Source organism: Pagrus pagrus (genome assembly GCF_965226575.1).
Source record: "Pagrus pagrus genome assembly, chromosome: 6".
Classification (NCBI taxonomy): Eukaryota; Metazoa; Chordata; class Actinopteri; order Spariformes; family Sparidae; genus Pagrus; species Pagrus pagrus.
Window position 1 is genome coordinate 7,098,950 of NC_140190.1, and position 26,779 is coordinate 7,125,728.

Consider the following 26,779-nt stretch of genomic DNA (forward strand, 5'->3'; position numbering starts at 1 on the left):
TATGTTGTTTCAGCATCGTCATTGCAATGTGCGCCTGCGCAACAGTCAGATCGCAGGACGTGCAATGTCAAGTGAGGCAATTCAACTCAAAGGCGTCATGCAACTACTTTTTTGCTGCTTGATATAAACGTAAAACTTGCAAGGTTCTCATTTTTTAATCACTAATTTACAAAAGAAGTTTGCTAATTTAGTCAATTAGACTAAATTAGCAGTCTATGACTGGTGCCATGCACACTGTATGAACTCTTTCAACAAAATAGGCCCTAATTTGGATGTTTGGCAAAAATACACTCGCCTAAAAAATCCTCCTAAAATGATTCATTCCTTCCAAATAGAGCAATTCAACTCATCTGTTATTGTAATGTCATTTTTTTTTCCAACATTGTGCAGCCCTACCTCAAACACACACACAGATGACTAAAAGAGCTTTACGATTTGATTTTCCAGGAGTCACTTTACGTGTCAGCTTTGCACATATCAAACTAACTGCACATGCTGAGAGTAAATACACACACTACAGGTAAAACAAGCTAAGGTGAGCAGGTGAGCTGCTATATGTACAAATTAAGTTATAAACAGATATACAGATATAAAAGCTCAAGTGCGAGGCTGACCTTTCCTCAGTAGGCCGGGGGGCTGTCTGTTTCGGGGACACCTTCCTGCGCTGGTGAGCTCCTTCCAACAGCTGCTCCTCCTGAGGGAAGATCCCCTCCATCAAGTCCATGGTGGTCTTCATCTTGCTCTGGTCCAGAATATCAGCCAGTGATTTATCCTTCCCCATGATGTCCCGGGCCAGCTCCTCTCTCTTCTGATCCTCAGACAATCCTGTGGTAACTGTCACCCTGCTGGGCTCGTCTGCAGGCTGCTGACTGGTAGAGTTGATGCGATCTCCAACGGTGCTCATGTATGCCTCTGTCTGGTGCTTTGGGTCCGTCTGAGCGGCCGGCGTACTGTCGGGCTCCTTCTGGCGAGTAAAGGCGCAGAAGACCGAGTCCTGCCCTGCAGCTCCCAGACTGCCCAGCCTGGTTCCACCAGGACCCTCAGCCTCAACAGCAGGAGGGTCGGTGTGCTGCAAAAACGGGCTCTTCTCCTTCTCTGTGACTCCCTCTGAGTGGACAATCCTGATGGGCACTTTCTTCACTGCAGAAGTTTGGTTTTCTATCACATGCTCCATCCTGAAACATCAGAGAAAGAGAGAGAAACTTACAAAAAGAAGCACCAAGAATTTCTCTCTAAAAAGGAGAAAAACGCTGATTTAAAGTTTCACTGCATGATGGCAACTGGGATTTTTTCCATGGCCAGCACGCTGGAATATCCCAGACATGTGGACTCCTCCCACCACTTTGGTTTCTGCTAGCTGTAATAATCCTTCTGCACAGTCATAAGTTCACTACAGATGATATCAATTAGTTTCTGGATCAAGAGGATGAATAAGCAGCTTCACAACAGGGGCATTTAGACTACATTTTACATTTTCAGCAGTTAGCTCAATTATCCCCAAACCACCAGTGGCTTTTATAAAAATGTAGAGAATCCCTCTAATTTACTGCGGCTTGATAGCACTCACATGCTTATTCTACAAATACACGGACTCTCAATAAGCTCCTTTGTAAAGGCAGCATAAAGACACGATGAGTGGAGGAGGTTCAGTCACTGTACTCTGACTTAACTCAGTGCAATACTAAGCACAGTTTGAGTAAATAAAAAAAGTTTACCTGTTTGAGTCTTCATCCTGAAGAGAGACCGGCGGCTTGTCACTGAGTCTCTGAGGGGAAAACTGTGGAGATGGAGAGCGCTGTCTCTCCATAGTGGCCGGCCCTGAGGGTCTGTGGGAGGAAGCTGGGGGAGAGGAGGCAGGCTGAGGATTGGATGTTGACAGATGATGTACTGCCCCTTGTCCTTTGTCCACAAGTCCTTTGCCCTGCTCTGAATCTCCCTTTGCAGCGTGGGTGGGGGCAGAGGCGGAGTTAAGAGAGCTGTGGGTGAAGATTTCGCTCTGGGAACCAGTGTCGACCTCTGGGCATCTGGGTGGGTTCTCCGGCACAGGGGGCTTCCTCCTCAGCCCAGACGGAGTCTCAGTGTGGCCCTCAGGCTGAGGTCCGACAGACTCTGTGACACTGTGGGAGATAGATGTGGGTCTGTGGTTCACGGTAGCCGGGGCAGCTCTGTCTCTGCTGTCAGGGTTGGTTCCTGTCATGGGCGGTGGGGGTGGCGCTGAGTAATGTTCGAACTCCACAGGCTTTTCTCTCACTTTACAGTCAGCGGGCCCTCTGTCAGAGAACCTGAGGAACACAATAGAAAGCTTTTAATTACACACTGAGCAACAGCCAGGCAGCACGGACTATCATCTGCAGCTCAATCAAATAACACACTGTGGCAGAGGCCCTGCTCGTCTCTCCAGCAGCCACTATGATTATGCCACCATGACAAGACACACGTCTCCCTCTCTGCTGCTGCTGCAGGCCTCCTCCCTGGTAACTGTTCAGCTGGCAGCCTGAGGAGGAATATTTCAGTTCCCACAAGTCAGCAAAGAGGAATAAATAATCCTCCAGTGCAAAGCATCAAGACTGGATCACTTTTTCCTGCCTGATTCACATCTAAGCTTTTAACTGTTTGTAGGCAAGTTTGACACTGAAGGGGAACAAGAGTTTAGAGCAACATTATGTAACTTTTATGTTAAAATAACTGCTTCAAAATCATTGTGATGGTACAGGGTCTTCTGTCTCAGCCACTCTGCCCCCCCATCACTTGTTTCTGCATGTAACTTCAGTGAGAGGGCAGGATCGCAGTGTTACATACATGTTTACTTCAAGGTACAAGTTTTCAACACATTACACTGTTATGTAATGAGTTTTGTTCGTAGTTAGCACCTACATTATGCCTCACAAATTGTTACAGACCTGGGATCTGAATTTATGACAGTGGTGTTGCACTCAGGGGGGCGCCAAATTGTACAAAATACCAATTTCTACATAATGTTGCTTTAATATTTGGAGCTCACAGAAAGAAACATTTCAGTGAGATATGGGAACGTTTCACTGGTTTCATTGGCAGATATTTTAAAGCTGCTGTAAGTGCCAACTTTCATTTTGCGGTTAGGAATCCTGTTCCTCTTCTCTGCATGAACATGACGTACATGATCGTGAATGTGCATCCGTAATCACCAAATCAGCAGCAAACCGGAGAATCCTGCTCTCTACGTCTTAACAAACAGACAGGACCGCCTCTTTGTTGAGGTCTCCTTCTTGACTAGATAAAGTGGGCCGGGACACCAGAAAATCTATTTTCTCCTTGACTGCATGAGCAGGGGGAGGAGAGAAATACCGAATACGCTATAACAGTGATTACTATTAGAATATAGAGCTATTTAACACTATAATAAAATAAAAATAAATCACTTACAGCAGCTTTACGTATTACAAGTGAGAAACACCTTGTATTCATCGTTTTTGTTGTTTTTATTTTAACTTAGTTTTGAAGTTGCATTTTCTCCAGTACAAAGACTTGCGGCAGTATGTGTGCTGTGTCTTGGCATAATTTAACCATTACAAAACAACACAGTGGAATGCTGACTTGCATTCTTCTGTCTGGATCTAATGACAATCTGCCAAACTGCGGTCTCACACACACACACACACACACACACACACACACACACACAGATTACATTTCCAGGCATCCTCAGATACAAATTCAATCAAGAGCGCTCAGAGAACATTAACAGATAAATCACACAGGACGAAACTGTATCGACTCTGCAGTCACAAGATACAGCGCTGTGACAGACGGATGCCATAACTCAAAACTCCCAATAGGAATTCTTACAAGCTGTGACAAGTCACCCAATGAACAACTGTTGCCGCAGCTTGCGACCCTCCCTCGTGTCTCAGCCTCAACTCTACATAGAGTGTGAGAAAGTTACCTCATGGAGACGTGAAATATGATGCCAGGGATGTGACTTCAGTGTCCGATAGGCGGAATATGAGTCGTGTTAACATGATGTAGGCATTTAACCAATGACATTTATTAATGTAAGAAGAGACTATTTAGTTATCAGCAAGAATACACAACACAAAAGTAACACAGTTATCTGTGTGCGTTATGATACAGCTTTTTTGGGCATTCAATAGCTTTTGTCTCTGAGAATTGTTTTTTTTCCCCAAAATAGCTTTAATATGGGTAGACTTTGATCAAATACAGTATATATTTCAATAATAATGAAAAAGAAATCAATGTATGAACTCACCCTATGAGATGTTTCACTAGTGTCATTTCCATAGAAGAGAGTGTAAAAGCGAGTGCGCCTGCTGCTGTGTGTCTGCTGGTTGTCTGTGACAGAAGCCACCTGTCGGTATCTCTTTACACTTGTATCAATATAACCCTATCTGGGTGGAGCACGCCTCACTTAGCTCATCTCCCCGGCTTTTCAGACAATAACATCCTCTGCACTGTTGTTGTTGTAATGCAAACGTGAGTGTCAGATGGTGTGGCTCCTACAATGAGATTGCTCAAGATCAGATACTCTACACCCTTAAAAGAGTTTCACCTTTGGGAAGTTTAGATAAAGCACAAGGACTCCTGAATAACTGGTTACAGACCATGAAGTCATCTTGACCACGTCACTGTACATAGTTTAAGGATGATTCTGAGTAATCAGACAATAATGTTATTGTTCTTTTAAAACTGGAATCAGGAAAAACATGCTCACAACACATCGATCAAGTACATACTGTATATTACTGTGTAATCCTGCATTACAAAGCATGAAACTGAAGCATTAAATGGATACTCCAGCAATTTGTACTTCCTTAAAGTTCCTAAAAGAGACAGAATAAAAGATGACGCTCCAAATGCCAAGTTAAAGAGGGCAAGATATCCTGGCTTTGGTCTCTGGCTATAGGTCAAGCCCCAAAAATTCTGGATGCTACACTTCCCACAATGTAAAGCTGTAGCATCTTTCATTAAAACCCTCCCTGTCTGGTACTGTAGATACCCACTTCTTTAAAACTGCTCTACTCAAACTTGTGACTCAAGTGTTCTGTTCGAAAATTAAATCTCAAGAATCTTAAACCCAAGCCATGATAACCCCGATGACATCATCAGAGTTACTTTTTCAAATTTGGAAAGCTCCTCCACAGCCACAGATGACATTATACAACCATTTTCTCAGTCTGGAGTCGTACTCTCCATGAGGAGTAAACCGAACTTCACGTGTAAAAGCGGTGGATTGCCCCTTAAACAGAAGGCCGGACACAGCTGGCAACGGTGAAATTAATCAGAATAAATTAAGTGACAGCATTTTTAAATAAAGGACGGAAACATAAGAGAGGCGAACAGGAACAACAGGTGTCCAAACAATATCGCACTGTTATCATAAAACAGGAGCTCATACGGGATCATCAAAGGATCACATGAAATCATCAACATTACCTGTAAACACTTCTACCCTGCCCATAAAACAAACAGTCACTGAGGAGGGAGGTTCAAACCAACTCATATACACAGACAGCTTCATATTATAATGAGGGTTTCCAGGCTTATAGACAATTCCTGACAAAGATGGAGTGAATATTTCCACACTTTTTCCCAGCAAATTAAAAGTAATTAAGGATACGTTTCTTTTACAAGATATGATTATAGGTCAGCCTGTGTTTAGTTAGTTCCACCTACTGTGGGAAAACCCTAATGTGGGATATATCACCTTTTTTATTCCATACATTCTTCTTCCTTTTCAATTCTTGGCACTTAAATTACCCATAATACTCCCCAAGACCTGTAAACACATTTTAATGGGTCAAATTGATGGAGCTACCCTTTACGTCGGCATTATAACATGCTCACAATGACACGGCAGAAATGCAGATGTTTAGCAGATGTGTTCACCATGTTGACCATCTTAGTTTAGCGTGTTGGTATGCTAATATTTACTAATTAGCTGCAGAGCTGAGGCTTGTTAGGAATGTCATTCTGGCAGGTGATTTGATCATGAACCAAAATCTTGGACATATTAAAATATTGATCTGATGATGGCACTAGAAAAAAGTTATGGGATGAACGTCTGCACTAAATTTTATGGCAAACGATTCCGTAGTGTGTTAACCACATGGTGGCATTCGAAGAAAAGTCGAATGATAAAAAAAAAAAGCCTTCATCCTCTGGGAACCATGAATATCTGTACAAAATTTCAAATAGCTGTTGAGATATTTTAGTCTGTACCCATCAGCAGCCTGACGTTGCCATCCATAAAGCCACAGTGCTAGCGTGGATACAAAATCCAATTATGCAAAGTAACAGATCTTACTGATGATAAATTCATGCCTTGGGGCTGGCCCCCTGAACTCGGGTCCCCATTACACTCTGATAGAGGGCTGAAGAAACACTTCCTCACTGTCACACATGGTCAGATGCCTCGCCTACACCAGCAAGCCTCCACTAAATGACACAAAGCCCAGCCAGACAGACGACTTATGTTGTCACAGCTGCGCCAAGGCAGTACGACTGGTATGCCTCGACAGATTATAAAGACTTCACTGTTCCTCTACAAGATTACTGCCCTCTTTCACTGATAAGGCTCAGAAGCAGAAACACAATAACATATCACCCTGAACATGCTGATAGTATGATACCGACACACAGACACTGGTGCAAGAACAATAAATAAAAAGGTCAAATAGAGTCATTGTTTTGTTGGCATTCTGTTACAATATTACTATTGCTGACAAATAATAATACTTGATTACTCCCTCAAAGATCATTTAATACTTCCTAAAAGGCAATCCCGACACTGGTGTACTAGCAGGTCACATCAAACGAAATTTACTCACCCTGTGGCAGCGTTGAGTGGTTCAGCAGGTTTCTCCGTCTGGGAATATTCTGTCTCAGACTTTCTTGCAGGAACTTGAATCTTCTGTAAATGAAGTTAAACAAACACAATGTCTTTTATGCAAAAGCATCCAAACAATCCACAGAAAAGAGGCTTCCAGGTTATCCAAAGCGACAGTTCTTGTCTTCTGTTAATTATCTCAACCAACTCATGTTGCAGCTTCCTGGTTTTACAATAGAGAAAAAAGAAATCAGCGGGTTGATGCCCCTCTCTTTTCCTTACGCTGAGGGTGTGTCATATGAACAAACATGGATTAATATTTGACTTGGCTCTTTCCTTTGTTCCTTTCACTTCAGCCAGTGTGTTTGTCTTAATGAGACATGAAGCCGCCTCGAGGGCTTGGTAGAGTTGCGACATTTAAGTAACTGAAGCAAAGTTACAACCAAGAGATCTCTCCTTTTTTTTTGGTTATTCAAATAAAATGTTTATTCAAGTCATTGGCTGTATATAAAGTATACAGCCAATGACTTGAATAAACTAAAGTATAAACTAAAAAATCCCAGTACACATCAAGTAAATCTTTCCCAAAGATTGCTACTGTCATTGTAGGTTGTTCATTTTTCCTGATAAGTTTGGTTTTAATTAGTTACTTGATGCTATAAAAGGGTTATGACATCATGATTGAATGATTGACAGAAGTCCTGTTCACGATTAAGTCAGACATATATAAGTGTAGGACCACAAAATCATAAAGATATCACCAGCACAAGATGGCAGACCCATATTAGAAGATTTTGGCTTAATTTTTTTACAGCGGGAGGAAGTGGAGACAAGCCGTCCTACTTTCTGTGATCCTTTTGAGATCACTAACAAACTTTGCGCCTCACCTGTCCATAGATGTCAGCTGAAGGAGACGATCGAGATCTCTCGTGGAAACAGGTGGTTTTGGTCCTCTCCTCTGGTCCTGGATCCAGGATGTTATCAGCTGACCGGTACCGCCCGGAGGCTCTTGTTTCTGGGTTTTTCTTCTGTATATTCCACTTTGCCTCATACTCGGCGAAGGTGCCCAGTCTTTGCTGGTCCAGGATGGACAGCTTGTGTGCCGAGTAAGGACCTCCCTGGACCTCTTCAGTGTATTCTCTGCCTTTCATTGTGTCCTCTGTTTCACTGGTTGTGGAAAGACCTCTGGCCCTGGTCTCTGTGGGGATCTCAGTATAGCTCAGAGGGGGAATCTGATTGGGAAAAGAGGGCTTCCCCCTTTGTTTTACCCGCCTCGGTTTGTCTAGTGAGGAACTTGCATTTTCATTGTGAGGGAGATCTTCCTTCACCCCAACTTCATGGATTTTGTCTGGTTCGGAGAAAGACCTTCCCTTCTTTTCTGCAGGAAAACGCTTTCGACCACCAATGCGAGTCACTTGACCTCCGGCAGGCCCTGGCTTACTCATTACAGACTCCGAGACAGTTGGCAGAGGGGTGACGTCTTTACGGGTCAGCGCTGAGGATGGGTAGTTAGGCAAGGCCTCAGCCGCAGGATGCTCAAGTAAGACCGGCTCGAGGTCTTTTCTCCTGAAAGACGTCGCCTTGAGCACCCTTGCTTGTGCTTCCTTCAGATTAACCTTGTAGGTGTTGGTGAAGGAGCCATCCGCAGAGGTGGGGGTGGTGTGTTCAGTGGACTTCCAGATATCCTGATCGTCCTCAGTCTCACCCTCGCTACCAGGAAGGGCTGCCGCACTCTTACTTTTCTGCAGCTTGGCTTTTCTCATCTGGATTTCATTCCTTAACGTGGTGGCGAAGCGGTCACTGCGTCTCGCCTGCTTGCTCTCAATGGACTCCTCAGAGTTTGGGCCTCTTGCCTCCTGGCCTGCGGCGTCCATAGATAGAGAGTGAAGCATGGGGGTCGCCTGGGGGCAGATCTTGTTGCTCACTTGGCTGTAATGTCTGACGTCTTGGGGTAATTCTCTATGTTGGAGTGGCAGTGACCTCCGCTGTTCAGCCTGTCTGTTAGAAGGATAACTCGTGAAGTGAGCTTCTGGATTTTGTGTGTTGTGTCCTCTCTGGTTTCCCCTATCATCAGAGCTGGGCTTAGGTACATGGGTTTCTAGTACAGTAGTAACTTGGTGCTTGCTGTATCCATTGCTGTCTTTAATGTGTGAGGAGTGTTGCTGCTGTTGGGGCAGATGATACTTCACTTTGTTGACCGTCTGTGGGCTCAGAGAGTTCTGCTCATTCCCAGTCTGTGCCAGGTCTACACCTGTGACACTCCTCCTGTCCTCTGATTTTCCTGACATAGGCTGTGGGTTAGGCTGACATGTTGTGACACAGTAGTATCGGCTATGTCCGCTGCTGTCAGTGTTTTGGTCACTGGCAGCCGTAGACAGGGAGGTGCTTAAGTTCTTTCTCTGGTTCTGACCAAAGTGTTGTCCAGAACCGTTAGTAGGCAGTTCCTGCATGCTACAATAGTAGCCACCTACATTCTGAGGCTTTGGTACGGATGTAGCCCAGGGCTGAGAATAAAAAGTGCTTTTGTCACTATGGTGTCGCTGATGGGAGGGCTGGCCTTGCCGAACATCACTGCTGGACAGGGAGTACTGCTTGTTTGAGTTGAACTGGTTATGATTTGATTTATCGGATGAAGCATAAAAACCATCACTGTCATTTTTCGGGGATAAGTTGTGGCTGCGGCGACTTTCAGTGGAAGCCTTGCTGGAAACATGTGCTTCAGGTCCTTCAGGCTGAGCTATAACGAGCCCCCTTTCATGTACCTTAGTTGCAGCAAAACTGTCACTGCGTGCAGGTGGAGGGGGTGGAGGAGGAGAGGGGGAAGCTGTCTTCTTCTTTTCAGGAACATGCCAAACAGGTCCATAGCTGATTCTGCTTGAAGTGGAGTGGCGGGAGCCAGCCAAGTCCTCAGTCTGTGGACCCTCACAGCCTGTGCCAACTCCTGGCATCTGGAAGTACGCCACCCTGTCATCCTGTTTGACTCCCTCATTCACACCCTGGCTGTTTCTGCCATTGTTGTGCTTTCCTCCGGCATCCCACTGACTGAATTTATAGAGCATGTTTTCTGTTGAGGCAGCATTGCTCTTTGAGAGGGTATAGTCTGGGGTGCCAGAGCTGGTGGAGAAGGAGCTGTAGGCCGAGTCACGTTTCCCTCCTCCGAGATGCTCCATGCTGTTGTTGGACTTGGCAGGTGACAGCTGACCGGCAGAGTACGGGTGTGAGACATGTTCTAGACTGTCCATGCTGCCGTGAGAGCTGAACTGGTCGGACACTCTGCGCAGGTTTGTCTGCTCCCAGCCAGAGGAAAGGTCAGTCGAGGATGAGCTGGAGGGTAAAGCAAAGGACCAAGTGTGAAAATACAAACTTCAGTGAATCGCTGAAGTCATTTTTTCAAAACAAAATGTTATACATAGGCTGGTTCCAGCTTTATAAATGTAAGGATTTTCATTTATGACAGTATATGAAGAGTCTTTGGTTTTGGACTGTTGGTTGGACAAAAGAAGCAATTTGAAAACATCACTTTGGGCTCTGGGAAATTGTGATGAGCATTGCTCTTGCTGAAGTTATGAATTGTGGTATCTAATTCTGTACAGTCTCATGGCTGATTTATTGCATTTAGATGCAATTCATTATCAGCTTTTTGGTCACCGGAGAATACAGCAACATTTGCAAAGACTTTCAAATTCAAATCTACAAAACCTTTTTTGTAGACTTACAACATAAGTCATATTACAAGGAAAACTTTTCTTTCTCACCGACAGAATAGTTAGACCCAACAAAGATGTACAGTATCTGTAGTAGAACAACTCAGATCAAGGCTGTTTGAGGGTTAAGGTCGATAGCTATGTTGAGTGTTTTTAATATACTTCATCACCCCTTTCATGAGCATAAAGCATAATCCTAAACAGTACTTTTAATTTAAAGTTCTTGATATCCAACACTGAGACTCAAGAGGCAAACTTCAAGATCCGAGAGTTACCTTGCATCATATCTGGTGTGCCAGACTGGCATGGGTGGAGACTGCGTTTTGGCAGTCTCTGATTGGCTTTCGTTGAACTTGGTGGAGTGCCAGGAGTGAGGCCTGCTTATGGGTTCATTCCGCCTGCAGAGAGGGCAAAAAGCACAGACTGGGTTAGAGACCAGCCCCTTATGGAAAACAGTATGCTATTGCACATACTGTTTTCTGCTACAGCTAGTACTACAACTCACCCAGGACATTTACTTGTTTTGCTACTTCTAGGCCGTGATTTGCCACAATTTTGTTTTACTCATGCATTCACAGATGGAAACCGTTTTTGATGGTTTGTATCTACGCCTGTGATTAATCAAAAACTTTGTGCAGTTGTCAGTTATGCATACTGCACACATAATTCATTTCCTTATCAATGGAGCCACAAAAAACATGTGTATGCATGTCATGAACAGACAGTGTATTGCATGCAGTACAATGGGATGCATATCATTCATCTAATGACATAAACCACAAGACAATCCAAAAAGAGACATGCCAATGAGCACAGGTGATAAACCACGGAAGAGGGACAGTTGCTTTGAGAGGAATGAAGATGATATCATTACTAGACGAATGATTAACATGATTATGGGCACAGGGAGTGGAACAAAGGGGAGAGGTACTACTCATTACGATGAAGCCACAGACGGGAGCGTACCTCATGGAACTTCGCAAAATCTTCGTAAGAAAGCTTCTTGCCACATGCACGTCATTCTCTGAGGGCATTTTCTGAGTTACAATATCCATTTTCATATTCCTGGGCAGCAGGGGGAGGAACACACACACTAAGAGCTCACCAACAATTGATCGGACTCACAGTAGAAGACAGGACAATGACCACCTGACATTTAGTTTGTGCACACTATAGAGCTAGAGGAAACTCAAGAACTCACTAGGACAAAGGCTCTCTAAATCTCCTCTGATCCAAATTAATTATCACAGAGGTTTAATTCACAGGACACAAATATGCAGTCTACTGAAGTGTAACTCTCTGTGGATACATGGTGTTATAGCCCCCTCTTCTGGTCAAACTGACATATGATCATGATGTCATACAGTTTTGAGTGTCAAAGAGGTTAAGAAATATGAGAAAACCCCTGTATGAAAGACCTGCAACACCGAAGACAATACCAGAGGGAAACAGACACAGTTTGACTCATCTGTCATTAGGCTCATTATCTAAACAGTACATAGATGAGGTGAACTGCCCGTGCTCAGACTTTGCCATATGGTCCCAGGGGGAACAGAAGCCCAGCATGGGGCAGAGGGCTTAACAGAACAGAGAATCTCTTACACAATCAGATCAGCCACATCACCCCTCGATCCAAGCTGTCGTCTGCCTCCCAGACAACCTTTCTATCCTCTACGGGGCGCAAAACTTACATCATCAACCTGTACTGATATTAATATCATTCCATATGTAGGATTTTTCAGTGGGGAGGGGTATAATTATAGAGTTCCTCCTTGTATTAAATGGGTCAACTTGAATTGTTTAAGGCCTGTGTTTTAAAGGTACACTATGTGGTTTTGGGGAAGATATTTTAATCAGTAAAAGATCGCTAAATAAACAAACTCTTTGTTTTCATGACTGAATAAACTGAACAAACAAACTGACCTTAAAGGACAACACAATTTTATACTGTTTTACTTTGTTTATGTTTGGCGGACCCTGCCATTTTTCTAGCTTCAAACAGTGTTCTGGGGACCTTATTTTCCTCTCAGAACTTGTTTTTTTTAGTTATGGCAGACATTAGTAACTGGTTTACTGATACATAACTGAAAAACAATGCTGTTTTACTGGTCTAGAACTGCAACTTATGATTATTTTCATTATTGATCAATCTGCAGATTATTGTTACGAGTAAACAATTAATCATTTAGTCACAAAATGTCTGAAATCTTTAAATAGCTTCCTTTGTCAAACCAATAGTCCAAAACTGAAAGACTCTTCATTTGCTATCATAAATGGCAAAGAAAAGCAGCAAATTCTTATATTAATGCTTGAAAATGACTTGAACAATTAATCATTTATCATAGTTTTGGCTTTATACTGGTCAAGAATTTGAGACAAAGCTTTGCTTGCTTACGTTCTCATTGGGCTGAGGACTTGCCCTACAAAGCCATGAGGTCAGGAGGTCCTGCCCCTTCAGTCACCTTGTCTAAAGGCCTTCAATGATCTGATGACATGAGGTCCAAACAACAGCTTCCTTCAGATGGAGACCTGAAAACAAACTACTGGGTGAAACGAATAACATGAGCTTTTCTGTTTTTTCGCACCCGACACTAATTTAATAGATTGAGAATTTTCAGATTGAGACAGAGATTTGGTTAAGCTCGATAAAGTGGGACGATTCCACAAAATTAATTGTGGATTAAAGTTAAGGCCTATTTAGAGGACAAAGAAAAGCCAACATGGAGCTCAGTCTTCCTTGTCTCCTCACAGTCCGTGTTTCTAGGGCACTGGGAGCTAGCCACACATGGCGCCTGCTATTGGTATGCAAATGAAGCTGGTTTTATTAGGCCTATCGTCAGGGCTACAGCTGGGCCGGCACAGATATGCTAGGAAAGTGAATCAGTTGGCTGGAATGGGGGCAGGGGGAGAGACTGTTTTCTGAGTGATCACTTCGGAGCCCCATTTCACTTCAAATGTATCCGGTACCAACCAGTCCACGTTCAAAAATAAACAGCTCGCATGTATACTAGACCCGCTAAACTTAAGGACAAACTCACAGGTAATTAATTAATAATACTTTAGGTCATGATATTCACCGATGATTTTGTTTTACCTATAAGCCTTTTCCCTCAAAGATTAATTTGCATTTGGTTTTGCAATGCTAAGTCTCACTGATCATGGCTTAACCTAAATGATGGATGACCTCATACTGAATGATAAGACAAAAACAATCGGAACAATAACAGAGTATTAGGGTCATAAAACCAACCAAAGAAGGCCCCAATATGTCCCCCAGTGAGTCACTGACAAAAGGCAGCAGGTATGACGGCCTTCAAACACAGAAGTCGCAGGTTTAAAATCCAAAAAGTGATTAAAAAATAAAAAAATGTTCATATTGACTCACCAAACATCTGGATGAAGGGACTCAAAATGGACACAAAGAAGAAATGTGTAATCCCAAAGACCATACAACGATATTAGACTGGAGGTGAGACCAGTTGTACCCGCATGCTGGTCAGGCACCACATTCCACAGACACTTCAAAGACAAGCCAAAATAAAGAGACATGCAGGCCGCTCAACATCATCGCACAACACTGATCAACCACCTCCAAGCCCACAACCCAAAAACACAACATTCAACACAGAGAGGGCCTGGCTAAAAACTTCTGTGGGTAGAATTAGTTTGACCGGAGGGGAGATTTCCTTCAGGATTACGGGGGTTTTACCCGTGAGAGGGGGGTGGAAGAGTGTAAGAGAAGGAGGAGGGCCATCGCCACAGCCAGTCCCTTTGGAGTATTCCCGTAACCTGCCTTGTCTCATTGGCTCTAAGGGGCTAATATGCTAATCACGGGATGAAATGCCGGACTCTTCTCTTCCCATCTCCCCTCTTGTGCGGCAGACATGCATTTCCACCATTACTATGGCAACAGGTTGCTCTCTAGGGTGGAAGGGCACCCCGTTTCCTGAGAGCCCTGGGTAATGAGAATTGGAACTGCCCAAGCAGGGGTGTCAGCAACACATGGCGGATACAACTTAGCATTCAAACATTTTGGCTGTACTCATTATTTCAGGTTATGGTTAGTTAGGCGTCTTAGCTGTGGTCCAATGAATGAGAACATACATTAATACCTAATAATTAAGCCACATGCTCATTGGGCTTAGATTGCCTCAATAGCATTCTTTCTATTTAAATAGCTGTTACTCAAATATAATATTTACATTGTATTAAGTGATTAGATTGAAAAGATTAAAAGGTTAACTTCAACTTTACTGTGATTGCACAGAGGACATTGAGACAACAAAATGCATTGTGACTCAGTGTTAAGACTAAGTGGACTTTGCTTATTTTAAAGGTGCTTTAAAGTTGTTTCATATGCATACTTTCGAATCTTTTCAATAAATGTTCTGATATACTGCACCTTTAAATGAAGAACAATTTCAGCTCAATTAGCAGTGTGAGTTTCCTCTTTCCCTTTAGAAAGGGCCTAAACTATACCCTTTAGCTAAGCATAAGAACATTTATCAGCATTTGCGTAAATGTACCAATGTTTGCCAGGGGGCTAAGTTTCAACTTCTGTTCTTTAGTGAGACATTTGGAAAACTAATAAAGTGAAAAATGAAGATATAAAGTGACAACATTAACAGACCGTGCCCCGTCTTGCAGATAAGTGCCTTATATTTGCTAGCCTAATAGATAAATGTGTACACATTTTTTTAACTTGTTTTGAAATTGCATTTCTTGTCAACAAAGCTGACGCCCGGTGCCTGGGATTTTACAGTACAGGCTGGATACTCATGCTCCAAATCTCCAACGACTTCTATAATAAAAATCTATCACATATCTGGTTTCGTTTAGGAAATAATTGAAGATAGAGGTGTGCCAGGTGCTGGGCAGTTTGAATTGAATGGCCCAAGAAACACTTTAATTTCTAAATTTTCATGAACTTAATACACCAGAATACAATGTTAAGTAAAGTTGTCTGCAACACATTTCTTATGCAAAAACTACATCTTTGCAATATGGAAATCCAAGTAATCCAAATCAATATGTCCAATTGTTTGCCAATTTAATTGTACAGATAGTTACAGCTGTACAGACTATAGTTGTATCAACATTTGCTTTTGATAATGACCATGCTAAGTGGCATAAATGAGAGAAAACACTCCTATTTGAGTGACAAACAAGTGTTCTGTTCTTGAAACGTGCTCTGGCACACCAGCAAGAGGTCTGGTGACAGGCAAGAAGATTAGCAACGAATGGTTGCAACCTAAAGCTGATAGGAAGGCAATAAAATTCACAGTGATCTATTGTGAGAGAAGCAATCAAGCATACAGCCCAAACAAGGTTTTCATTGTTTTCAACTTGAGCAATATTTACTAGATTAACAACTCCGTCCCATATAGTATGGAATGTTAACCATATCTGACCAAAGTGTGAGTTTTTTCTAATGAAAAGACATGTGACAACAGGTTATCCAATGTGTGACTTCAACAGGTAGATGCATTTACTACTGTATGACATCTGGCTAAATGCAGTGCTGCATCATGTACAGTACAGGGCAGAAAGATGCTGAGGTTGTATGCACCCAACCTGCACTTTGCAGGTGAGCCGGTGGATTCCATTTGGTCCCTGAGGGTCTGACAAAGGCCCTCTTCAGCAGACCCTACAATCAAACCAGTCATGTTTCGGGTGAGAGAGGTGAACCGTGAGCAGCATGTAATGACCAGCACATTCCTGGGCTGAGTGGCATACCAGCTGTCAAGTCACCGGCTGTCTGCACTGACCCACAGCCCAAAACACCTGGAAAGCTTTTGTCTGAGGGTGAACGTCTGAATAACATCACCATAACCAAGTCCTCCACGTTCTGTGTCTTAAACACAGTCGTTCATGACAGTTCATGAGCAATCAACAACCTGTCTGTTAGGCCTGCATGTTACCTGTTGTAACACTATCACAGCTTAAGTGTGAAAGACGCCAGAATACAAGCCAAGCAACAACGGCAAATAATTAGGCGATTGGCTGTAGTCCCTCACAATGACATACTGCAATAATTGCAATATAATTGCACAAGCAAACCTGCACAGGACAGTCAAACCTGTTGTGAGTTGATTAAAAGCTTATGTAATGTCAGCCATGATGTGCTGATTTAAAAAAAAAAAAAAAACGTGACATCATGTGAACATGTCAACATGTCACATCATGACATCACGTCTTTACCAAACAAATGTGTTTTCTTACATCTGGAGAATAAGATTTGTATGCTGGGGCAACCCTGTAGCAGTTTATTTTTTTTATTATTTTTTTTGCAGTTTCTGGGATTTGGATATTGCACTTGGCTATATTGCAATTTCCATAATATATTGATTAATTGTGCAGCCCTAATCTGATTGTACATTCCTACAATGGCAAGACAAAACATTTCTCATGTTAACAAGATGAGAGGTTTGTCTCAGAAAATAATAGGCAAGTACTATAAAAGATAGATATTACGTTGTAGTTTGCACTGACATAAACAGTATATATATACATATATGTACTGTAAAGCCTGGCCTATGAGGTAAAATAATACTGCCAAAAAAAAAATAACGTCCAACAATCATTCATTCCCCCAGACTCACACACGTACCTCATGAAATGTTGGTTAAGATTAAGAACAAACATTTTTCATGTCACGTTGCGAAAAAAAACCATCACAGCTCAAAGCAAGTGTGCTTTTTCTTTGATTAGACTGCACAGTTTCCAAAAAAACAAAAAGATTTGAATGATATCTTCTTCCTGTAGTGACAGCTACTTCAGTGACTCTTTGTCAACTTACCTTGGCAATGGAACAAACCAAAAAGAAACAGATGGGGGGGGTGCAGTTAGGACAGGGCTACAATGAAATCTCTAAACAATGATTTCCTCAGCTGAGTCCAAAACAATTTTAAGAAATCTACTTACGACAAGAATTCAGCGCTCTGCATTCCAAACATACTACGTAGGCTTATTTAGAAAAACAAAGGCCGGTAAATGTAAGCCGCTGCTCTGCAACCCCTGCTGAATGCTTACTCTGTAAGTTAGGCCAATAAGCTTTTCCAGGTATAATTGGATTTTGCAGCAAACCTCTGTGCAGGCCTAACTCATCTACATGAATGTGTTATGGTAATGGCAACAGTGTTTTTGATGCTGTAACAAGTAAAACATAAACACACAGCCATCTGCTGCAGTAGACTTCTCTTCCAATGCTAAGTAATGAAGTATCTTAGTAAGTGTGGTACTTCTGTAACAATGCCAGAAGGGGGAAACCAAACGCTACAACACAATTCAATCTTTATGTTGTAAAATTTAATCATTCACTGTGCTGTTGGTGACTCAAGGAAAGGGAAAGGAAGGTAAACCAGACTACGGGTGTCCTGATGCTAAATAAAATTCAACCTGCACTAAAATCAAGAGGTAGACTTGATATAGACGGATATAGCTCTTGTTGGTGTTTCTGTTATCTGTGTTTTTGATATTTATAGTTACAGGGGTGAAAATATGTGTCGATTGTGCTGTTTGTTTCTTTGATTTCAGTAAATGTGCTTTCAAAATGACATATTGCTAACTAGAATTAAATTGAAGATTTGCCGCATTTAGCCAAATTACAGCTTTTGGATTTTATAGTGAGCAAAGCGTAACAATAGCAAGCTGGAATGCATGAAAATACAATGTGTAGATGTGGGACAATTGTAGTGTTTGACTGTATGCAGTAGTTTGTGTTGGCAAGTGTTAAACAAATTTTGTATAAAACGTGCAATTTTACTTTAGCCTACACCCTGGTTTTGTTTGGTACTGAGATATTTTCAATCAGTTTGACAAAGTGATATTTAAAGTGTAAAAATATCTGTACAACTTTTAAGATTCCCTCATCTGACAGACTGAAGTGGAGACACAGAGTGTGTAGTAGTTTTGTCGAGGCTTGTGCAAAGAGGCCGAGATGCTTTCCCACAGATAACCACACCTTTCTGTTCTCTCTGTGTGCAGTGTGACAAGCCTCTCCCCTTCCCCTCTCCCAAATGACATTACACCTACGATCTCACATTAGTCACTGCATGCAAAAAAAATCAAGCTCCTCCCTTGTGCTGTCTGTAAAGAGACCACACCTGTAGAGTGGAGCAGGTTCTGACAGCTTCCTGATCCTCGTTTAACTATCCAACATTATCCCTGAGATAAAAAGAAAGGTGTTTTACAGTTGACACCTCACATGCTCGGGCACAGATTAAGCTACAGTCAAACACAAGGGCTCAGCGCGGGTACAGGTAGTGACGTGTGATGCTACAGTGTGAAACGCTTCAAAACCCAGACACCAGAGCTTTCTGCACACAGCACACAGAAAAAGAACAAGACTGCAGTTAAAGCTCTGGGGTTCTGTAATGAACCACTATCACTATGCTGTGCTCTAAATCAGACACAGACTTGTTATTGTAGCCCTGCAAAATGACTGACTGGAGATGCTATTTGAGACAGTCAGAACACACTAAATTCTTCAACATAGACAAGCAGAAGGAAAAGAGCGTCCTATGGGACTGGAAGTCTGCGTAAAATGCAATATGAACAATAGGACCTGTCCTTGTAAGGAAATGTCTTTCTCCATTTACGATTACAAACATACTGAAATGACAATGGCCAGATCCTTTAGTTATCCTCCTGTGGTTTCATCTACCCAGTATTTACTTCCTTTCTCACTCTGTTTCTCCATTTTAAAGCCTCTGGCTAGAGACACAGGACTATAAAATGGAGATTTGTCCCTTATATATAGCAGTCCTGAATAAACTGCCTCACTGACACTGCTGTGAGCTGGGATTTAATTTGTGTACTGTCTACATCTGTATGTTTCTCTGTTGTAGTGGCTGTGCAAGTAAGCTAGCAAGTAATTAGCCATGTCGCATGAGACTTTGGAAATATTTATTAATATATTAGGTAATTTCTATCTCGACATCCATGATGGAATCAGCCAGGAGTAATTTAACTTAAAGTAAGTTCAGCTGCCAGTATATTAGGTACATCTAGTTAGCACTAACGCAGTCTAAGACAACAACAACCTGCAGTAAATCTTATGTTCATGAAGGTTAAATGGACAACTTTAAAGGGAGGTGTGGCAAATAGTTCTCATTCTCTACAACTCATTATTGCTTGCATTATAAGTAAAGGAAAAAAACATCCTTAAATATCAAAATAAAAAACGATTGTCTGGTTCTGTATGAGTGGGTTCGGACTCTGTATCAATTCTGTATGAGTATGGTGTGATTGAATTTGATTGACGGTGACTGTGGCAATATGAGCAAACAATCCCACAGTCTTTTTCATATCTTAAAGGATAGGTACACCAAACAGTCATCAGATTGTTATTCAAACGCTTGCTAGATCATGAATGGTGCACAGAAGAATGTCCCGTCATATTTTTCCAACTGAGCCTAGCTCACTACAGACCAGTGTGAAAAGCAATGACACAATCAGAAATACAGAAATCTAGAAATCTTACACGTGTAGTGACCAAAACTGTTCCAACTTTGGCAGTAAATTGCTGTTTATGTAGGACTGTATTACTCTTAGTAAGAGGCTGATTGAGCAGATATGTTTTCAAGGCCTTTAAGTTGTCCAACAATAGCACAAGTAATCAAATAGACACAGATTGTTATAGACAGTATGCATCCTTGTTCCCAGATCCTATAATAGACACGTCTATTGAGAATACAAAACAATGAGTGAGACTCACCATTTATCCTTCCTTGTGGAAGGATAAATGGTGAGTGAACTTCCTTGTACGGCGGGATTTGTTCAGGGATTACGTTATGATATGATACAATACAGAAAGAAATGCGGATGGCTAAGAGAGACAATGGGAGCAGTGTTTCATACACAACAAGGCCATTTTTAAGACGGCCTCCAGCACTATGTTGACAAATGATTCCTCAGTTAAACAAGATATGAAGCCTAAACAATACCTTGGAGTCAATAGGTCACAAAGACTGGTTTATGACAAAAAGAGTCAATGTATCCATCTTTTGTGGTTGTGCTGTTCATCAAGTCTGTTCTCTTGTCAGTAGGAAAGAGTGCTCCACATAAAACAATGCAAACTAGTAATGACTTATCACAGAGGGTGTGAAACCTGACTGATAGAAAAAGAATCTCAGTGACAAATAGTATCATTTGCATCAAAACTTCCCCTCGTTTGTCCTTCCTACAACTGCCTGTGTGGGATCTAAATGACGTCACCTTCGACGGCACTTCCTTCTTTCACCTTGATCATGAGAAACTGTGTCGTAAACCATGAACTCCTACTGACTGCAACCCAGAACAACCTGGCTAAACAGGACCATCCAGCTACCAACAGTCCCAAAAAGCACAGGCTGGGCTAGAGACACATTACGTAGACAAACAGCTGCGAGGGCCACAATCCTCGGCCTCCACTCCTCTTGTCACCTTGGTTTGTTGGAAATGTTACCATGGTGACCTGTTACACTGAGGGGGTGGTGCACTTGTGACAGTGGCAGATGTAGGAGGAGAGGGCAGAGGGGGGGACTGGGGATTGGTTACCTACCTTTTCACCACCAGACTGAGGGTCTTGTGGGAGCCTTTCACTAGGCAGATCGCCTCCTGTCTGTAGCCACTCAGGGGAATCTCGTTGATGTTGACAAGCTCGTCTCCCACCTGGAGACTCACAGCTGCTGCCTTGCTGCCCTCCTCCACCTGGAACATAAACACAACAGATGGAAAATTGAGAATTAAACACAATCTTTTGCAGAGACACCAAAAATATTTTAGGAAGCCAACTCCTGCCGCCAAGTTTGCTAATTAGAGTAGGCATGATACAGGAGGCTGTGGCAATGAAGCTTCCACCAGCCAATCTGTTTCTATGACAAGAATATACCGGGCCTCTGAATCGAACTTAGGAAGCTCTACAAAGAGTTTACTAAGGATATAACATGCTACAAAAATCAGGCAAGAGATAAATGTTAGCTGACTGAGTTGAAGTAGCAGCATTAGCTAATGTTAGCTTACTAATTTGTTTGCTGCACACATTACATACTCTTCTGTTTCTGTTTTAATTAATATGAGACAAAAATGACTCTAGACATTAAACCATCTTTATGAATGCAATTGGAAGGTGGACGTGACCACGATGTGAACTGGGGGCAGAGCAGGTGCTGCACAGCAATTGTCAATTGCGCCTTTCAATGTACCGTGTGCAAAACATTTGCATTTATCAGGAAAGCCACCACTGCAAAGACAGTACACGACCCACAGGCTGAACATTTTATTAGCTGATATTCTCCTGTTTGACTGCCATAGTATATTGATCTGCAAATAAAAAGACTTTTATGGATGGCAGTGACCAATGTTTATCTGTTTTATGGCATACATTTTGCACTGGCGCTTTCATGAGGTACAGGCTTGTGACATCCATTCCCTCAGTTTATCAGACTATGTAATTACTGAAAATTGTTCTTTTTGAGGAGGGAGTTGTAAGAAGGTCAAATTATAGGCCATTTAATGAATTTGTGCTATTTCAAAGATGTGTAACAAAGGTCTGAAAAACAGTTCAGTAACTTTTTTGATATTGAATTTTTATTTGTTTTCTTGGTACAAGTGGGGCAATACATAACACAAAGACAAAACAAACAACAAAAAAAATATATCTGCTTCAATTATCAACTATCGGCCAAATTTTGAATATCCGCATCTGCATAGCTAAAAGACCTCATATGTCCAGTGGCTTCCTACTACAGTGTTGTCAAAGAGATGAAGTAACCTCAAATGACCTAACCTTGGTGCTATTTATTGTTTCTCAGCACTTTAAATCGTGTGATAAGCAAAACCCTGATGTTTAAACCTTACAGTGGTGCAGATTCTTGTAATTAGACCCTATGTAGTAGCTTCCATACTGTGTTTACCAGACACGACAGCGGCGGCCGGTAAAGTGTTTTTTTAGTTTGGGAGTCTATGCTTGTGTGTCACCATGGAAAAATGTGCTCCTGGAGACACCTTTTGTAGCTGAAACTAACACAGAGGCGATTTTGAGCATTTTGATATTTGATTTTTTATTTGTCTGCCTGTGGACAGATTTTTGTCAGCACAATAGCGTCACAACATTGCAAGATACTGTGAAGAAACTTCACAGGTGGAGAAATAAAGCCTAAACTGTCTGCATGGTAAGGTACCGAGGTAAACAAGAACATCTTTTCACACTTCTTGTCTTGTCAACTACAGTACTTTCTTTTTGTCAGACACAAATGCTAAATTTGGATCTGACAGCTAAATATTCTCTAATGTGTGGGCTATTAAGAGAAACTATGACTTGCAATTATGATCTGAGCAAATCTTTATGGCAGTCGAGTTATCACAACCGAGGGCTGCATAACTACAAAGAAGAAAACGCTTTGGGGACTTGCACCAATGCACCAAAAGCCACCAGTCTTTTGTTTACATTGTTGAGGTATGTTATAGGGTAACAGTGAAAGAAGAAACACAGTGTTTATCAAAGTTAACAGCAGGTAGGCCGGTCTCTGAAGAAAAGGATGAAAGGCTATAAAAATACTTCAAAAAGCAGCTGAAGCAGATGATGTAAAAACAAACGGTTCTGTGTTTGTTTGAGGGCAGACACCTGCAATAACACAAACTATATGTCAAAGGGAAGTATAGTGAACAGAGTACAGTCTACTGATACCTCCAGGGAAGAACTACCAAATATAAGACATTAGTTTGACAGAACCACAGCTATAGCCAAGGTCTCTGAAGTGTCAGATGTACGCAGTGTTAAGGTCAGTGCTGTCCTCACACTGACGCATGAAGTCTGATAAAAGTCAGCGAGACAGCACGGCTCAGTGTGCAAAGAAAAGCAGGGAGAACGTGCTTGGCAGTTGGCACATTAACACGCAAAAGTCAAGCTCTGCAGCTGATTATCAGTTCTCCCCTCAACCTGTGAGAGGGGGTTATATGACTCAACTACAGAGGTATGTGTACATTTACAGACCATTACGTGTTATATGGCATTTATCCTTAAAACAGAAAACCAGAGCCCAGAGGGCTCCGATCAAAGCCCTTGTTCATTTTTCTATAATACCAATTTGAAGGCAGGGTTAAGGCAGGGTGGACTGAGGATTTTTATGATGGCTGGCTGGATTCCTGCGCTGCTCCTGATATGGTCATGTTTTCTAGAGAAAATGAATCACTGGCTGATGCATTTACAGTAAGTTACAATGTTTAAAATGGACACAGAACACCCCCGTTCCACTGAAACTGGAAGATCATTCTCATGAGGTAACACAAGTTGAATGTATTTACTGAGGTCCACAAGCACCAAATGGACATCACATAGGCAAACTGGTTTTCTTTCACAAGGGAAAATTTGTGGTTATGGGTTATGCAAGATTAAAGTATGGTCTTGGGGTGTTGGAGGCCAGGTCATAAACTGTATTACAGGATTAATCTGGCAGTACTGTATGTTCAAAATCACTGTTACAGAGTGTTTGTTCAGAAACCTATGTCTCTCCTCCCCCTGTTTATGTGGTAAAAGAGAATAGACATTTCCTGGTATCCCTGCCCACTTTATCCAATCAGGATTCTGCTTGTGAACATGCAGAGAGCAGGATCTTCCTGTTCACCGGCACTGGCGTAACAGGGAAAGTTTCCCATTCCAGTGCTACCGGTGACAGCTTGTACTACCAAACAGTCCAAACGATGAAAAATGCTTGAAGAAAAGAAAGGAGTTGTGCAAGTGTGGTGACGTAGAGAGGAGGGAGGGGATTGCTAACTGCAATCAACGGACAGAAGTTTGCTAAAACGACAATAACACATACAACAGCTTTTTTGACATTCTGACCAATGGCAGTGGGGCAATCAGCCCAAGAGCCATTGGTTCACGCTACTTAAAACAGTGCATTTACTGGGGACTATTTTCAGTTGTGGATCTTGCTTTAGTGAATATTTGAGGTAACAGGACGACGTATGTGAGGCCGACCTAAAATGACTTCTTGACTAATGTTCATGGGAACGAAGAATGCGTCACACAGTGCAATGTTGTGGCTAATTGATGCGTCTTTATTGGTTTTGGAGAACAATGGAGCTCAGAGGCACAGAGGAAAGAGATTTATTTTGTTTTAAGATGTCCAAAAACAACTGAAAACAGCACCAAACAACAACAACAACAACAACAACAACAACAACAAAAACAACATAAAATGGCTCCATTCAGTTCGTCTGGCATAATTCAAGTCTCCGGAAGCCTTGAGAGCCCAAATTGATTTTAAAAGACGTTATTTACACTCTTTAAAAGCCAAAATCTGCGCTGTAGCTGCGGAGCTAAAATTTCAGCGTGCACCCTGTCTGAACCGGGTGCACAAGCTTGACTGCACATCGAGGGTGTTGATAACGTCTTTTCATATCAGTTTGGACTCTTTGAGCTTCTGGAGACTTGGATTACGGTGAACAAGCTATTTGGTGCCATAAAGTTTTTTTTGTTTTTTTTTTAGTGAAATGATCCTTTAAGGCATTGTGGGGAAAATTAAACTTTGCAACTACAAACTGTGTGACATATATTTCAGATATACAGCTCTAAAACACTCATAGATGGACTAAGTTTCACCTGGCTGCTCTGTTTGAAAGATTCTTCTCAACTATATTTTGCAGAGCTGTAGCATACATGAACAACCTTTTTAGGCAGTTGCAAACTCTAGAATATATTTGATTAGACAGTATTTGGGACCAGACCAGGCAGGAGAGCATGTCAGTAGTTCAGACTAAGCAGATAGGAATGGTAAACTGTGGCTCCAAAGAATCAGAGAAGGTCAACAACAGTTCGAGTCAACAGGGGAGAAAAAAACTTAATCATATAGGGAAAGCAAAAACCAAAACTTGTTTTAATCACATTTATCTTGGCCTGAGAAAGTCAATAAGAGAATAAGAGATGGTAAGACTTTTGTTATCCTTCTAGCTAATATTGTCATGAAAATTTTGTAATCCACATTTAACACTGAAATGGGTCAGTATCGTTTACAATCTAGTTTGTCTTTACCTTCTTTTGGTATTACTGAAATTATGGCTTCACTCCATGAGGGGGGGATCTCTCCCTTTTTAAGTGCCCAATTACATATCTGACGCAGTCTTGGAGTTATCTGTTCACTAAAAGATTTATACCATTCGGCCGTGAAGCTGTCCGAGCCTCGGCTCTTATATGGCTCGAGTCTGGATATTGCTGCCTTCACTTCGTTACCAGTGACGTCAGTAACCAGGGTTTTTTTTGTTCTTGTGATAATAGGCAAATTCAAAGGCTTAAGAAACCTTTCTATTTCATTTTCATTATGTAGTTTTGGTTGCAAGTATAGTTCTTTATAATATTCTTCAAAACTATGTTGGTTCTCTTCTAGTTATATTGTCTTTTCTTTGTTTGAGAGCATCTTATTTTTATGATCTGCCTGCTGCTTCCTCAATTTATAGGCCATTAATTTCACTGCCTAACTTCCTGCCCCATAATATCCCTGTTTTAGAAATACCAATTTCTTTTTAACTTCCTCTGAATAGATCTCATCTATCTCATTTTGCACTTTTTAATTGCTACTCCTTTATTTGGTTCTGCTCTGTCCTTATGATCTCATTGTAATACTTTAAGTAGGCTGTATAAATATATATATATATATATATATATATAAATATATATATTCTCCTGTTTGCACTTCCTTAGAAATGAGGAATAGGAAATGATTTTCCCCCTCAGTACCACTTTGTATGCATCCCACATCATAGGTGGTGACAGTGTGGCTTTTATTCAATACAACCTAAAATGAAACATTGCTCCACAATAAGAAAATATCTTAAGAATGTAAATAAAAACAATAAACAATGTCAAGCAGCTGCATAAAAGAAAACAGAGGGCAAATAAAGACAGAGTTCACACAACATCAACATTTTTCAAACTTTTTTCACCTTGTCAACCCAATCAGCATGAACCATACCATGTCCTTTGTTTACCATCTTCCTCCAGGCTATAATCAGTCAAACTGCAGCCATCCTGGATGCCTGAGTATCCTCAAAAATAGCCTCATGTCTCTCTGTGGGACACGGAGGGAAGGATGTGGTGGCGATGAGGGTAAGGAATGTGTCTTTTCTGCTGACAGATGTCCTGTGCAGCGAGCTGACAGGGCACTGAACTCAGACCTCTTGTATGGTTTTACGCACTGCCTGCACACATCACTGACGATGTTCATTGCTGTTTGACAAGGCCCCAGCAACCACATAAACAAACTAACCCAAA

General features: G+C 41.8%; 1 protein-coding gene across 4 annotated transcripts in view; it reads right to left on the reverse strand.

Annotated features, from left to right (window-relative positions):
- The window catches only part of shroom2a (shroom family member 2a), a 37,999-nt gene that overhangs the window by 2,780 nt on the left and 8,440 nt on the right, over positions 1-26,779 (reverse strand). For 2 of the 4 annotated variants that reach the window (XM_084354990.1, XM_084354989.1), the window contains exons 3-8: positions 21,071-21,219; positions 10,803-10,925; positions 7,711-10,147; positions 6,825-6,907; positions 1,716-2,282; positions 615-1,175 (exon numbers count right to left, since the gene is read on the reverse strand). In XM_084354990.1, coding sequence (XP_084211116.1) covers positions 615-1,175; positions 1,716-2,282; positions 6,825-6,907; positions 7,711-10,147; positions 10,803-10,925; positions 21,071-21,219 — 3,920 coding nt within the window. Of the gene's footprint in view, positions 1-614; positions 1,176-1,715; positions 2,283-6,824; positions 6,908-7,710; positions 10,148-10,802; positions 10,926-11,493; positions 11,593-12,922; positions 12,946-13,912; positions 14,005-21,070; positions 21,220-26,779 lie in introns of those variants that run through there. The other 2 variants (XM_084354991.1, XM_084354992.1) reach the window with 2 other exon arrangements.